Below are 15682 nucleotides of genomic sequence, written 5' to 3'. Positions count from 1 at the left end.
GGATCCCTATTAAATATGTGTTCTCCCCAGGTAAACATATATTTAAAATGTTGTTGACATCGCTGAAACCCTGTCCACCCACTGCTAACACCCACTTGCAATTAAATTGTTGAGTAGGCAAGGTTTTGTTCAGGTGGGTGAGGTTTTAGCTGCTGAACACCGGATTTTTGCGCACTGTGAGAGCCATTAAGAGAATTTAGTGGCTCTCATTGGTGAGCAGGGAGCTGGCTCTTTTTGTCGGATTGGTTGTGACCGGGCCATCACTATAATAGTCATATCTAATGTTGAGCAAGTATCTAACTATTCATACTTGCTATACTCATAACGAGTACAGTCTCATTCTGAATAGCGTTTGCAATGCAAGTCAATGGGGAAAAACTTGCAATGTAACGAGTAACCCGAATGCCGTACTATTCATGTGAATAGTAAATAGTGCAGAATTCGGGTTACTTGTTACATCGTGAGTATTCCCCATTGACTCGGAACAAATACGTGAGTATTCCCCTATATTTCCCCACACAGCGTATGATGCACCCATACTGCCACACTACACCCAGTATTATACTTGCCACCGTGTCCCTGCAAAAAGTATAATGGTGCCCACAGTCTGCCCCTCATAGTATGAGGCTCCATCAGCCACCCACGTAGAGTATGATTCCCCGTGATCTTTCTCCTAGCAGGATGCAACCTATGTATCCAGTATGAAAACACATAGTGGCTCTTAAACGAGCATCCACCGTGCCTGTGTCCTGTCACATTCCTGCTCCCCTGTCCTACTGAGTTAAACCTTGCTGTCCAGTCACGGGACCTAAGAACGCTACATGACCTGAAGATATCCTTGCGGGCTCTTCAGTCTCCATGCACACAGAATGATGGAGGAGGGATCTTTGGGGGCCATGCTCCACCATTGTATTTAATTGTGTCCGCGTTCTGCATGTTCCTGGCCACAACCCAACTAATGGGCACTGCTCAATAAAAATGTATTGAGTAGGCGCATGTGACTCAAGATTACCTGTCACTGGGCTCTGCTCCTGGGTCGCCGCGGTGGCCTTGCCTGGTTCCTTGACCCCGGTGGTGTCAATAAAGATGGGGGGATGGGGATAATGGGGGGTAGTTGTTCGCGATGCCACCTGTGGTGCACGGCTAATATGGGAGCCGCCGCTGCAGGGAGTCTCTCTCTGCTGGGGCAGATAGTAACGCAGCTCGGGTGTTGCAGCTCTCCACAGGTAGAGCTTGGTCCCAGGGAGGATGATAGGAGTAGTAGTCGCCTATGGCGAAGGGGCACGTTGTTGAGAGCGCCGGCAGTAACGGAACGATACACAGAGTGCAGTTCAAGTTCTTTACTCACTGGAAGCACACCGCCGTTGGGAGTACCAGGCTGCGCTGTGATGGGCTTCAGCCAATCCCGGATACTTCGGAGGTCGAGGCCGGTGTTTCCTTCTTTGCATCACCTTTTGATGGTTTCCCTCCACCCCAGCTCCCTGGGTCATGGAATGGGTCACGGGTGACTTCTGCACTCCCCACGAACCCTGGGATCCCCCTTCTTCCCTAAGAACCCGGGTCGAGCCTTGCTTTCTGATCTCCTCCTGAATGCGACCTGGCGCTTCCTGCTCCCATAAGCTGACTGACTACTGTGTGTGAGATGGCTCCTAACTCCCCTGTTGGTGCCCCACCTCCCGGGTTCCTGAACTAGTGGGCAAGAGGTCCCATACCTCGTGATGGCCACCCCAGCACCTAAGCTAGCCCAGTCCCAGTGGAAGAGCTGTTATGTGTTAGTTGAGTGTGTTGTTGGTGGTTTACCGGTGACAACCTCCTCCGTATCCGAGATGAATACTGCATCTGAAGTCGCAGGGGTGCCACACGCGCACTCTAGATGGCTGTGTCTACTTGCTGGACACAACCACTTGTGTCAGGTTCTGGGTGGGAGTCTGCATATCGTACACTCACTGTAATGTGTCCACCGCTCCCGGCTCTGACTGATGAATACTCACAGTGTGCGCTGTGGGGGGATTCGTAACTCTGTAGTCTCATAGATTGACACATAGAGTGACTACAGACTTATAATTTTAGACTGGACAACCTTTTGAAGTTCTTCTGAGCTGCTGGACAATTTCCTTCTCTCCTATATTTCTATATTCTGACTTTCTTACATGTATACAGGAGATGAGAGCTTCTGGAAGACTTTGTATCAGTCTGTTCCCAAGCTGTGCTCTGCTCTTGTGGCTCTCTGCATGAGCGTACATCGAATTGCAGATTTCAATAAACAGAATTTTTAGCACTCAGACATTATAGCAGAATGAACTGTTTTAGGCGTTTTTTGCATTTTTATGCATTTTTTTGGTGCAGATTTGGTGCAGTTTATTGCCTAAATCTGCATGTCTATCCTTATGCCAGCAAAGTCAATGAGAATTCTGAAGTGCTGTGCGCACGTTGCTTCTTTTTTTCTTACAGTTTTGGGTACAGAAAAAATCACGAGCATGTCAAATGTTGGTGCGTTTTTTTTAGCCGCATTGTGTAGCAATTCCAGCTAATGAGTTCACTAAAAAATTCATGGCACAAAAAGGTACCAAAAAAGGCATGCATTTTTGGTGCATTTCTCTGCCACAAGGTGCAGTTTTTGGTGCATTTCTCTGTCACAAGGTGCAGTTTTTGGTGCATTTCTCTGCCACAAGGTACAGTTTTTGGTGTGGAAAATGTCTGCAACAAAAAACACAGTGTGCGCATATAGCCTTAGGGGTACTTTGCACGTTGCGACATCACTACCGAAATATCGTCGGGGTCACGGTTGTTGTGACGCACATCCGGCGCCGGTAGCGACATCACAATATGAAAATCCTAGGAGCGACGATGAACGAGCGTGAAACAGTCAAAAATCGCTGATCTGTGTCAAGTCGTTCATTTTCATAACGTCGCTCCTGCTGCAGGTACGATGTTGTTTGTCGCTCCAGCGGCGTCACACATCGCTGTGTGTGAAGCCGCAGGAGAGACAAACATTTCCTTACCTCCGTCCACCAGCAATACGGAAGGGAGAAGGTGGGCGGGATGTTACTTCCCGCTCATCTCCGCCCCTCCGCTTCTATTGGCTGGCCGCTTAGTGACGTCGCGGTGACGCCGAACGCACCTCCCCCTTGAAGGAGGGATTGTTCAGCGGTCACAGTGATGTCGCCGACCAGGTATGTGCGTGTGACGCTGCCGTAGCGATAATGTTCACTACGGCAGCAATCACCACATATTGCATGTGCGACGGGGCGGGTGCTATCGCGCTGGACATCTCTAGCCGATGCTAGCGATGTCGCAACGTGCAAAGTACCCCTTAGTTAGGAAATACACCGATCATTAACTGCATCATCACTACGTGAAGTAGAAACTGATTACAAATAAAACTCCCGTCACTGCTTTCCTTCCTAAGTCTAGAAAGTATTATCTTTGACATCACACACTTATTTCTACCTTATGTCTTTTGCAGGAACTCGATTCGGCTTCGTACAAAATCCCAGCTTTCCAATGTCTTCCCCGATGCCTTGTCTGGTACTGTAAATAGGTCGCCTGGTCTGGAAGTTAATGATATTGAAGAAACAGAGCTCCTTGATCAATCACAGCTCAAAAAGAAGGTAATGATGACACAGCAACATTTATTATCTATATCCAGCTACATAGTGATTAAATGGCAGGTGTACAAACCTTGATATACATAGCGTAAAGTGATACTGTCACTGCTTTCTAAAGAGCATTAAAGGAAATCTGTCAGCAGGTTTTTGCTATGTAATCTGAGAGCAGCATGATGTAGGTGCAGAGACCTTGATTCCAGCAATGTATCACTTACTAGGCTGTATGTTTTATCAATAGGAGATTATCACTACAGGACTAGGTGTCTTGTGTCCCCTAGTCCTCCTACTCTGTGTAATCCCGCCTCCACCACTGATTAGCAGCTTTCTGTCAATATACACTGTACACAGAAATTTGCCAATCAGTGGTGTGGGCAGTGTTATACACAGCTCAGCATTCTGAGTTTTGCTAGATCTGCGGCAGAGAAAATTGTGATTTTATTACAACTATTGCTCTTAGTAAACTAAGTGACACATCGCTGGAATCAGGGTCCCTGTTCCTACTGCATGTTGCTGTCAGTATACATAGCAAAAACCTGCTGACAGATTCTCTTTCATATGCTGCCCCTTGGTGTTGTCCTATCCCATTTCGGTTTCCATTTAAAAGTGCACGTCATGCCTCCGGATCTTTTTGTCTAAGCCAAGCTATAATAAGCCAAGGATAAAAGTGTAATTTAAACCAACCATTGAGGCCATGCTCTCACTTAACATAAATGCTGATTTTTGGGGGCAGAAAATCTTGTGTGTATCAGTTCAAGCAAAGTTATGCCATTTCATGAAAACTCCATGCCCACCATATGTTTAAAGACACTGGTAAATTGTAATGTCACTGGTAAATTGTGCTTTTTTGGTGTACCTTTTTCCTATATGCTTTGTTTTGGAGCCTGATAAAAAAACATTTAGAGGACCACTCTAGCTTTTCTTTTGTTTTTCAGCACTTTAAATCTTAGGGCCATGTCTTCTACTCACCCTCTGGCATTTTCATCCTTTTTTGGAGTTGCTTCAGTCCCACGGCGCCATCTTGTGTTCATAATGTCTGCCTGGAAGTCAGACGTTATGTCACATGTTCTTAATACAAGTCTATAAGAGCCAAAACAAGGCTCTCATAGACTTATATTGAGTTGTGACCTCCAGCGTGCGCCATAAAATGCAAAGTGCTATAGACTGACCAGAGCAACACTGGAAACAAATGGAGATGCCAGAGCATGAGTATAAGACTGGGTTGCAGTAAACTTAGATTTAAAGCATCACTCCAGTGGTGAAATGAAGAAAAAAAAACAACAACGATGGTGTGGTGCTTTAAAAATGTAATTGTATTTTTAAGTGCAGAATCCCAGAATTTCTGTACTAAAAAAACATTCTGCATTAAACCTGCATCTAAAAAAAGGAAAAATGTATAAAATAATGCAGATGTTATTTATCAGCACAATTTACTATTTTGGTGCATAAACCACTCATTGACAACTTTAAGTATACACTGTACGTTGACAGAAAGCTGCCAATCAGTGGTGGGGGAGGAGTTACATAGAGCAGGAGAACTACATGGCAGAACAGAACTAGTCCTTTAGTGATAATCGTCTACTGATAAAATACTGATTTTATTAAAATGACTGCAATCAGCCCAGTAAATGACACATCTCTGCAATCAGGGTCTCTGTCCCTACATCCTGCAGTTCTCAGATTTAAAAGCAAAACCTGCTGAGAGATTGGTTTTAGACCAAACTGTTTATGCAACAACCCACTTGTCTGACATTTTCATAAGCACTAAACTGAAGTACCAGGTATGACCAACAGGTGGCAATGGCGAGATCTCATTTTCAAAAACGACACTATTATTTGTTATACTTTTTGCTATATGTTGTAAGGTCGCGGTGCTCTCTCTTTTTTTCTCTATTTCTGATATGTACGCCACATTGCACAATTTCCAAAGGGGTGCTTTTTTAGTTGTAGTTGTCCATACGTGGTGTCAGAGTCACCATGAAAATGCTGTCGAAAAAGATGTAAAGGAAGGTGCTTCAGGAGATACACTGCCGGTACATTCCTGAAGTGTCTTTCTTTAGTAATAACTCAGTGGGGTACACCGGTGTCTATAAGGCTTGTGTCTTATACCCTAAAGGCTACTTTACATGCAGCGATATCACTAGCGATGTCACTGGTGAAAGCACCCGCCCCCGTCAGTTGTGCGTCACGGGCAAATCACTGCCCGTGGCGCACAACATCGCTAGGACCTGTCACACGGACTTACCTGCCTGGCGATGTCGCTGTGGCCGGCGAACCAAATCCTTTATAAGGAGGTGGTTCGTGCGGCGTCACAGCGACATCACACGGCAGCCGTCCAATACAAGCGGAGGGGCGGAGAGCAGCCGAAATAAAGACACGCCCACCTCGTTGCCGGAGGACGCAGGTATGATGTTGTTCCTCATTCCTGGGGTGTCACACGTAGCGATGTGTGCTGCCTCAGGAACGACGAACAACCTGCGTCCTGCAATAGCAACGATGTTTGGGATTAGAACGACGTGTCAACGATCAGCGATAAGGTGAGTATTTTGCATCGTCAGCGGTCGTTCGTACGTTTCACACGCAACGACTCCGCTAACGAGGCCGGATGTGCGTCACAAATTCCGTGACCCCAACGACATCTCGTTAGCGATGTTGTCGTGTGTAAAGCCCTCTTAAGAGCACACATTGTCAGGCTCCTTTGGTGGTGGCTTACAGGCCATGAGAACGAAAGGATACCTATCAGAATAGGCTGTTTTGGGAGGCTTTGATATATGAGGACCTTAAAGGAGGTGTACACTACTGTCAGCCTCTGGGGAGATGAAAAAAAGATATATATTCCCCTCCCTTCCTGGCTGTGTCACGTGAGCGATGCAGTCATTCAGTGTTCACATTTGGTGCATGAGAAAGAAGCACTTTAATGGACAACCCCTTTAAGGTTTCAGTTGTAACATTGTCAGTATTTATGGGTGAGGGCTTCACTGCCCTAACACTACAGACATGGGAGTTTGAGAGGGTGTCATTGTCGCACCGGTACTTTTTGGCCACAGGTCAGATCCCCATTGTCTCGTTCACACTGTGCGGTTCTGCGTTCAGGGTTATTAAAGATGGGTCCACAATGGTTAAAAACTGTACTTTATTTACTTGTAACACATTTCAAACACCATTTCACTTTACTTGCGACAGGTTTCACACTCGGTTTCTCATAAGCATTAACATTGTTGTATAGACCGGCTCTTCTGTTACTGTTGTAGACGAGTTCACACCGGCTACCAAGGAGGGTGGAGGTTTGGCGCTTCATGGTCCCCTGGATCTCCAACAACATGGGGCCATTTGTATCACTGTGGCTAGGCTACCCTACACAGCTATGCTACTAATTAGGGATCACTCCTTAACAGTGGTGTAACTAGAGTTTGATAGGCCCTGGTGCAAAGTTTGATCTGGGCTCCACCCCCCATCTGGGCCACTGTAGCATTCAAAATCCTATAAAGACAAGTAACGCCCTGGCCTATCAGGTCGTCACAGGGCATTGTGCAATCTGCCCTTCTGCACAGTATCCACTCCTCCTTGTTACGGGTCCCTAACCTTTGGTGTTGCCAAGAATAAGCTAATCAAAATCCTAGGAACACTCTGCACCACACCCACCAGACACACCAGTGGACAGCCTGAGTGGAATAGGGTCACCCACTTGGGGGGTTGGTTTAAGGGGGGTCAGGAGTGTCGGGAGCAAGACAGAGCAGTGTCGGAGGTGAAAGTGAGAGGAGGTCAGGAGCTGGGCTCCTTGGAACTACTAGGTGGCAGACGTTGGTCTGGGCCTGGAAGGAGCTGGACTCCGGGTCGCAGGGTATCGTGACAAGGGGCACGGACTGTCGAGGAGGTCAGCTGGCAGCCTTGTGCCATCACCGGGCAGGGGCCAGAGCAAGACGGGGTACGTGGACCCTATGTCAGGGAGTAGCTTCAGGTGTCCTGACAATTTACCTGACGAAGACGGAGCAACGAGGGGATAGGACTTTCCACACATACGGTCCAGAAAATCCCAAGCGTGAACCCTGAGAGCAAGCTCACCCAGTTAGCCATACTGGGGAGCGGGACCCGATTAGTTTCACACTAAAGGGACCAACTAGAAGACAAGGTGCCAAGGCAAAGGTCACAGACTAACAGGCAACACCAATGGGCATGGGATCCAGGTGTGCTCCCTCCCAGCGGCAGCGGTGTCCAGAACTTTGGTTTACCACAGTTGTCGGTGTCAGCGTTATTGGACTGAGTGAGTACACAAGTGACCCTTACCGCTCCAACGGCACAACCCTGTCCTCATCGCCGAGTCCCGGGGCATTGCCCCTACCCGTGGAGACGTTAAACAACTGGCTGCCTACACTATCGCCACCGGGTACTCCCAACTGCAGCGGTGGTACTCCACCTTACCACGCACCACGGGTGGCGTCAAAAACTCTCCACACCATCCCCTGTAAATTCCCCCCCTTTATTCAAGTGGCCGCACGACCCCCGGGTCCGGAGACCCCTCGAGCCACTGTGGATAAAGATCCGAGCAACCCGGCTGCTGGCACGGGGGCGGCACAGATATATGAGTTGCCCTCCACATCCCCTTCATCGTGTACTAATGTCCCCCCATCCTAAACCATTTCCTGGTAAATATGTCCCCCCATCCTTGTGTATGACCTTATCATGGCAAAATGCTGGTATATGTGTCCTTATCCTGGTATATAGCCCCATCATGTCCCCATCCTAATATATAGCCCCATCCTGATATATGTTCCAATCATATCCCGATCCTAGTATATAGCCCCCATACTGGTATATGTCCCCATCCGAGCCGCATTCTGGTATATAGCCCCATCCTGGTTTATGTCTGCATCCAGGTAATTATGATTCCCCAGCACACTGCCCTCAGTAAAAAAAATAAAATGATTTCACTCACCTTCCCGCCGCTCCCCCAGTGTTCTCCGACAACGTTGGCCTGCTGGCAACTGACCAGTAAGCGGAACAAATCATGACGTGACTGTCATGCGCACCCACTTACAGTGCTATCAGCTGTGTCAGAATATTCACTGTTCTCCATGCCCAGGATTATGGGCGTGGGGAGCAGTGAATATTTATAGCCTTAGTCATTTGCTGGCACATTGCAGTGCATGGACCCGACAAGTCTCTGTGCTGTGATGTATTTCAGCTGGATGCACGCCCACATCCATCTAAAACAGATACTGGGGTCGGCAAGCTCTTTGCACCCCTGGGCCCGGTTGCACTCGCGATCCCTGCGACTGTGATCATTACGACCCTGCTCCTCAAGTCAATTCCCCCAGTGTCAGTGACCATCAGTCAACACTGACCTACAATTGTCCGCACTGTTCACACTAGCCTCTTTGATGGTTGTGCGCTGTCTGGTCTCTCAATTCACCTCCAAGGGGTTTTCAGCTACAATCCAATCTCAGTCACCTTTGCTTCCTCCTGCCCGTTACTTATACCTAGGTTCGCTCTCACCACATCACACTACTAACTGGACCCTAAATGGTGCTTTACACGCTGCGACATCGCTAGTGATAGATAGTGATGTTGTGCACGATAGCACCTGCCCACATCGCTGTTTCGTCATGGGGGTGATCGCTGCCGTAGCGAACAATATCGCTACGGCAACGTCACAAGCACATACCTGCTTAGCGACGTCGCTGGAGACACCGAACAATCTCTCCTTTAAGGGGAGGTGCATTCGGCGTCACAGCGGTGTTACTAAGCGGCCTCCCGATAGCAGAGGAGGGGCGGAGATGAGCGGCCGGAACATGCCGCCCACCTCCTTCCTTCCTCATTGCCGGTGGACGCAGGTAAGGAGATGTTTGTCGTTCTTGCAGTGTCACACATAGCGATGTGTGCTGCCGCAGGAATGAGGAACAATCAGCGGCATGCACCACCAAAGATATTATGAAAAGGAGCAACGTGTCAACGATCAACGATTTTTGACGTTTTTGCGATCGTTGATCGTCGCTCCTTTTAGTCACACACAACGATATTGCTAACGGCGCCGGATGTGCGTCACGAACACCGTGACCCCGATGATATATCGTTAGCGATATCGTTGGGTGTAAAGTACCCTTTAGGGTATGTGCGCACGTTGCTTTTTACCTGCTTTTTACCTGCTTTTTTGCTGCTTTTTCTTCTGCGCTGTTTAATGCCAAAATGGATGTGTTCCTCTATTCAAGCAAAGTCTATGGGAATTTGGGTTTCTTGTTCACACTATGTTGTTCAAAATGCTACCTTTTTGAGGCAGAACTTTGGTCAAAAACTCAGCTTTTCAAAGAAGCAACATGTCAATTGTTTTTGCCATTTGGGTTTTGCACTGCAAAGCTGAGTTTTTGACCAAAGTTCTGCCTCAAAAAGGTAGCATTTTGAACAACATAGTGTGAACAAGAAACCCAAATTCCCATAGACTTTGCTTGAATAGAAGAACACATCCATTTTGGCATTAAACAGCGCAGAAGAAAAAGCAGCAAAAAAGCAGGTAAAAAGCAGATAAAAAGCAACGTGCGCACATAGCCTTACTCTTAACTAACTATGTAAAATCAGCAAATACCCAACATTATATCCTCTTCACTGTGGGCCGGCTTCTCTAGTTAACCCTCTCAGCCCTGTCACTATACCTGAGACCTAGGCTGTCCCTCCCAACTAGGGAACCCAGAACTGGTAGCATCTAATGGTGGCCGCTAGTACTGCGCCAATAGCTACACACACGGGGAACTTAACCATCTTATTGTCACTACACATATACATGCACAGTATACACTCTCAAGAACAGACGTCTTCAGGAGGTTGTGTTGAGGAGAGCCATAAAATGAAATACTTAATTAACCTCTGGACATAGAGCATTGTGAGAAGTGTGTTCAATTAAATCAATTCTCTATACATACGTAAGTCACTCTTCAGAGGAACCCAAAATGGCCCCCGATGACATCACAGACTCTACCATCAGCATGGATCCACCAGATGACGTCCTTCCCATCACCATCACCATGGATCCATCCAATTATGTCATAGATCCGCCTACAATGACGCCTACCAATCAGCTCATGGACTAACACATTGTTCGACCCACTGACCAATGAACACATCCGGACATGCCCTTTGCAAGGTTATATCAGAGCAAGCTCAGTTGTATTAAAGGCAGAGCCCGGGCTGACTTCTGTCGAGGAAAGATGAATATCCGACTGTGTCTGATCTCATTTTTCAAGCATGCACTCGATCCACATCAATTAGGCCAGGCAGTAGGCAACTAGTGATCTCTGATTAAGAGTTCACCCTAACATTATTCACTCTCCCATACAGTTTTGCAAGAGAAAACCTCAACAAACTCCTTACTGGACCTCCACTATGTAACCTTGAGTAACTCTTCACAGGTGGATTGACTTTCTAACCTTGTGATTCTAATCTTATGATTACTAGAAAAAGAAGAAACAGAAGAATGTTGTAATGAGGATCCTGAAATATAACGCTCCGGAGTGGCCATACCTTGTTTTTGGATCTATAGGGGCAGCCGTTAATGGAACTCTTACTCCACTTTATGCCGTTCTGTTCAGTCAGGTGCTGGGGGTAAGTAATGATATAAAAAACTAACAAACTACGGTATTACACAATATGTTACTCACCAGTATCATCATTCATGTAAGTTCTTTCCCCAGTCTTGTGAAATTGAATTCATTTCTCCAGTATATATAGGGCTGGAATGTAATGGGAGCAAACTCCATGTGAGAAGTGGCACGTTTTATCTATATTTTCTTTATTGTCTTTTAGACTTTTTCATTGGAAGATGAAGCCCAGCAAACTAAAGAAATTAATGGGATCTGCCTTCTGTTTGTCATTATTGCAGGCGTGTCACTAATTACCCAGTTTCTACAGGTGAGTCTGTAACAGAGTAATCCTGTTTCTTAGGCTACTTTCACACTTGCGTTGAACGGCATCACATGCATTGCGTTGTGTGACGCATGCAACGAATGCGTTGCATTTAGTGGCACAACGAATGCTACGGATCGTACAAAATAACGCAATCTGTTATATTTTTTTTTTCCTTGACTTTACACATCTGGGCATGTGCAGTTGTGTAAAGACGGATGCGTTAACGGAATCAGTCAAATGACGGATTCTAACAGAATCCTCCACCATAGGCGTCCATTATAAAAACAACGGACGCCAAACGGATTCCTGCAGGTTGCTTTTTTTTGACACTCCGCCAAGCGCAGAAAAACGCTACATGCAGCGTTCCATTCGCCCGGCGGTCACTGACGGTCAGTAACAAAACAATTGATGCACCGCGGGGCGGATGCAACGCAAGACCATCTGTTGCTATCCATAGCTAATAGAAGTCTATGAGTAATAAAACGGTTTCCTGCAACGGTTACCGTAATTCCTCAAGACTGCGGATAGCAACGAAAGCCGGCCAACGCAAGTGTGAAAGTAGCCTTATATAGTCCTGCTGAAGGCAACAACCATTCACATTAGCCCCGTCACATAGTACAAGCCCTGTCTGGATCATTCATAGGATGCCAATTAAACTGTCGATATACTGTGAATATATATATATATGTATAAATATATTTGGGGTGCAGGAGGGAATTGGAGCATGCCTATCCAAACATGGAGAAGACATCCCAACCTCATTTTAATGATGTTGGGATGTCTTTGGTAAGACTTGAAACCAGGCACCTGGTGCTGTAAAACGACAGCGTAATGACCCCTTTTGACACATCAATAGTCGATTTCTGTACAAAATATTATTCCCAACTATCGGCACCTCTAGACATGCCAGCAATCACCCAACAAACTAGCAAAATGCCCGTTAGTTGAGTGCAATGAATTTTCCGTTAGCTTAAAAAAATGGGATTTCCTGCAGATAACCTGACATTCAAAGTGCACAAAAGGATCGTATCAACAATCATTATGTCTACATAGAAAAATCATCAGCCTGTTCAAACAGGTCAGTAAACAACCGCTGATCGGTGGTCTTTCAAGAGCCTGGATGTTACAGCTATCTCTCTGTTACTAGAGACTTGTGACAGGATCTGGGCCAGAGTCTCTCTTTGCCATCTGAGACTCCTCACAATAAACGTATTTCCTTTCCTTCAGTGCCAAAAGGGTTAATGTCAGTTTTGCTTTGCTGCAGCTTCTGACTCCAGGCCTCATGTTTCCGGTTGGTGACCACTCCCTTCCCCTATATATGGTCACATCTCCCAGTAGAGAGTGTCTTTTAATCTGCTTGCAGTCTGAAGCATGGCCTGAAGGTGGAAGGAGCTGCTGAGCCTTTGTTGTAATGTAGTAGTGAAGGCTGCAGTCCTGGTGTCTGACTGCAGTTATGAAGCTGGGCTTATCCTTTTGTTGTTTGGCCTTCCTTCCTTGGTGTGTTGTTTCAATGAAGCGGTGGGACTAGTGATCCTTACCTGCCAACTCATTAGCCAGAACTATTGAAGGGTCTCTCAGAACTTCAGGTTCCTGTTCGGTGACAAGTGAGGAACCTGTATAGGGACTAACTAGGCGTGCAGGGTACACTTGCAGGTTAATGGAGGAGGTGTCAGTCTTTCCTCTCACTAGTGCTAGGGCACACCGTTGTAAAAGCATCCACAGTGTATCCCTTGTTTGTCATGGTGAAAGTTTGTCACCCCTGTCTTGCTGTGCACCAGACCTTCCCCAAATCCGTGCGTGACACTGAACCAGCCCGTTACTTAATCCCTTCACGATGTATGATGTACAGTTAAGTCACATGTCATGTCCCTCACTTTGATGCCGGCTCGGGTTGCGAGTCTGCATAAAAGTCAGGGACGCAACATATGACATATAACATCTTTCTGTGCAGATGATGACTGAATTATTCAGCCATCTTCTGCCTCTAACAGTCACGGGTGGTGCAGAGCTTCGCATGTATTTGTTAACTTTCCGGCATCTCGGCTCGTCATTTGATTTATCAGTCCTGGTACAACTTCATCTGCACAAGCTCTGTGAATCAATGTACTCATCTGTAATGTTTATCTAATACTAGCTGTAGTACCCGGACGTTGCCCAGGATAGTAACTGTCTCTGACTCTCTCCCAGTCTCTGTCTGTCTGTCTCTGTCTGGCTGTCTTTCTGTCTCTTTTCTTGTCTGTCTCTGTGTGTCTGTCTGTGTCTATGTCTCTGTGTCTGTCTCTCCATCTGTTTCTGTGTGTCTGTCTGTCTCTGTATCAGTCTCTCTGTCTCTATCTCTGTGTCTGTCTGTCTCTCTCTGTCTCTTTCCCCATCTGTCTCTTTCCCCGTCAGTCTCTTTCCTCATCTGTCTCTTTCCTCGTCTGTCTCTTTCCTCGTCTGTCTCTTTTCCCGTCTCTCTCTTTCCTCGTCTGTCTCTTTCCCCGTCTCTTTCCCCATCTCATTCTCTGTTTCTTTGTCTGTCTCTTTCCCTGTCTGTCTCTTTGCCCGTCTGTCTCTTTGCCCGTCTGTCTCTTTGCCCGTCTGTCTCTTTGCCCGTCTGTCTCTTTTCCAAGTCTGTCTCTTTCCAGGTCTGTCTCTTTCCAGGTCTTTCTGTTTCCAAGGTCTATCTCTTTTCCAGGTCTGTCTCTTTGCCAGGTCTGTCTCTTTCCCCATCTGTCTTTGTCTGTCTCTCTGTCTATCTCTCTGTCTCTATTTCTGCCTGTCTCTTTCCCTGTCTGCCTGTCTCTATCTCTGTGTCTCTTTCCTCGTCAGTCTCTTTCCCCGTCTGTCTCTTTCCCCATCTGTCTCTTTCCCCATCTGTCTTTTTCCCCATCTGTCTCTGTCTATCTCTGTCTGTTTCTCTGTCTTTCTCTCTCTCTCTGTCTCTTTCCCTGTCTGTCTGTCCTTATCCTTCTCCACCAATATCATATTACCTCACACATAAGCTTGTTACACTATGGATGTCTTTCGTTCCTATAGCAACTAATCAAAGCTGCTAATAATAACCTATGGCTTCCAGCACCATTGACTCTAATGGAGGCAGAATTTTTGGAGAGTAACTGTAAAGCGTGGGGTTAAATTTTCCGGTCAAAACATAGTCTATGATGTTCCCTGAGTCACATGAGGTGTCTATGCAAAATGTTGTGATTGTAAATGCGACGGTGCGGATTCCTTTAGCGGACATACATACATACACACACACACATACACTCAACTTTATATATTAGATATGTTTTTAAAGTATGCATTAATAAAGTTTTATATTTATTGAATTTTCATGTTTCTAAATTTCCTTTTGAATTATTATTATTATTATTAATATTATTATTATTTCCAGGGTTATTCTTTTGCTAAATCTGGAGAACTTCTGACACGAAGATTAAGGAGAGTTGGTTTCCAGTCTATGCTTGGTCAAGAAATTGGATGGTTTGATGATGCACATAATAGTCCAGGAGCTTTAACCACCAGACTTGCCACTGATGCATCTCAAATTCAAGGGGTACAGTCATATTATTTCTTTTACACTGTTGCTGATTTTTTTTGGTCCCTATAAATCGATGTTAAAGCGCTTTTCCCATGAAAAATATAGACTTTAATCAATAGATCTTGGAATAAAACAAATGATTTAAAATATTATTATTAATATATAATACATACTACATTCAAGTAACAAGATTAAAGGGGTTGTCTCACAAACAAAGTACACGCAAATCAATAGATCTTGGAATAATAATAATTTCCATAATTGGATGTGTTTAAAAAAAATATTCCTGAGCTGAGATAATCTTATATATGTGTCTCTGATATGTGCTGTGTAATGGCCGTGTCTGACAAAACAGGGACATTGTCTGATCATACCACAGCTCCTGGGCAGGGGAGGAAGTAAAAAAGTATACAGACATTACCGCACGGGATCACAGATGATTCTTTCTGTGAGGCAAAACAAGTTTTTAATCAGGCAGAAACATGTTTTTTTCTCATAGAAACGAGCAGTTGCAATCCAATGTTGACCTGTCTGAATACTCTTTTTTGCGTCCATCAGACCATGTTCCTGTACAGTCAGACACGGCCATTACACAGTACATAACAGGGACACATATATAAGATTATCTCAGCACAGGAACATTTTTCTTAAACACATCCAA

At 45.8% G+C, this 15682-nt stretch overlaps 1 protein-coding gene across 1 annotated transcript in view; it reads left to right on the top strand.

Annotated features, from left to right (window-relative positions):
- The window catches only part of LOC142246614 (bile salt export pump-like), a 97360-nt gene that overhangs the window by 60472 nt on the left and 21206 nt on the right, over nucleotides 1–15682 (top strand). Inside the window, exons 17-20 of the mRNA XM_075319684.1 lie at nucleotides 3467–3611; nucleotides 11049–11195; nucleotides 11397–11501; nucleotides 14875–15036. Coding sequence (XP_075175799.1) covers nucleotides 3467–3611; nucleotides 11049–11195; nucleotides 11397–11501; nucleotides 14875–15036 — 559 coding nt within the window. The remainder of the gene's footprint in view (nucleotides 1–3466; nucleotides 3612–11048; nucleotides 11196–11396; nucleotides 11502–14874; nucleotides 15037–15682) is intronic.

The sequence above is a fragment of the Anomaloglossus baeobatrachus genome, chromosome 7 (genome assembly GCF_048569485.1).
Source record: "Anomaloglossus baeobatrachus isolate aAnoBae1 chromosome 7, aAnoBae1.hap1, whole genome shotgun sequence".
NCBI lineage: Eukaryota > Metazoa > Chordata > Amphibia > Anura > Aromobatidae > Anomaloglossus > Anomaloglossus baeobatrachus.
The sequence above is the reverse complement of the archived record's forward strand: the minus strand, read 5'-3'. Positions and strand labels throughout refer to the sequence as shown.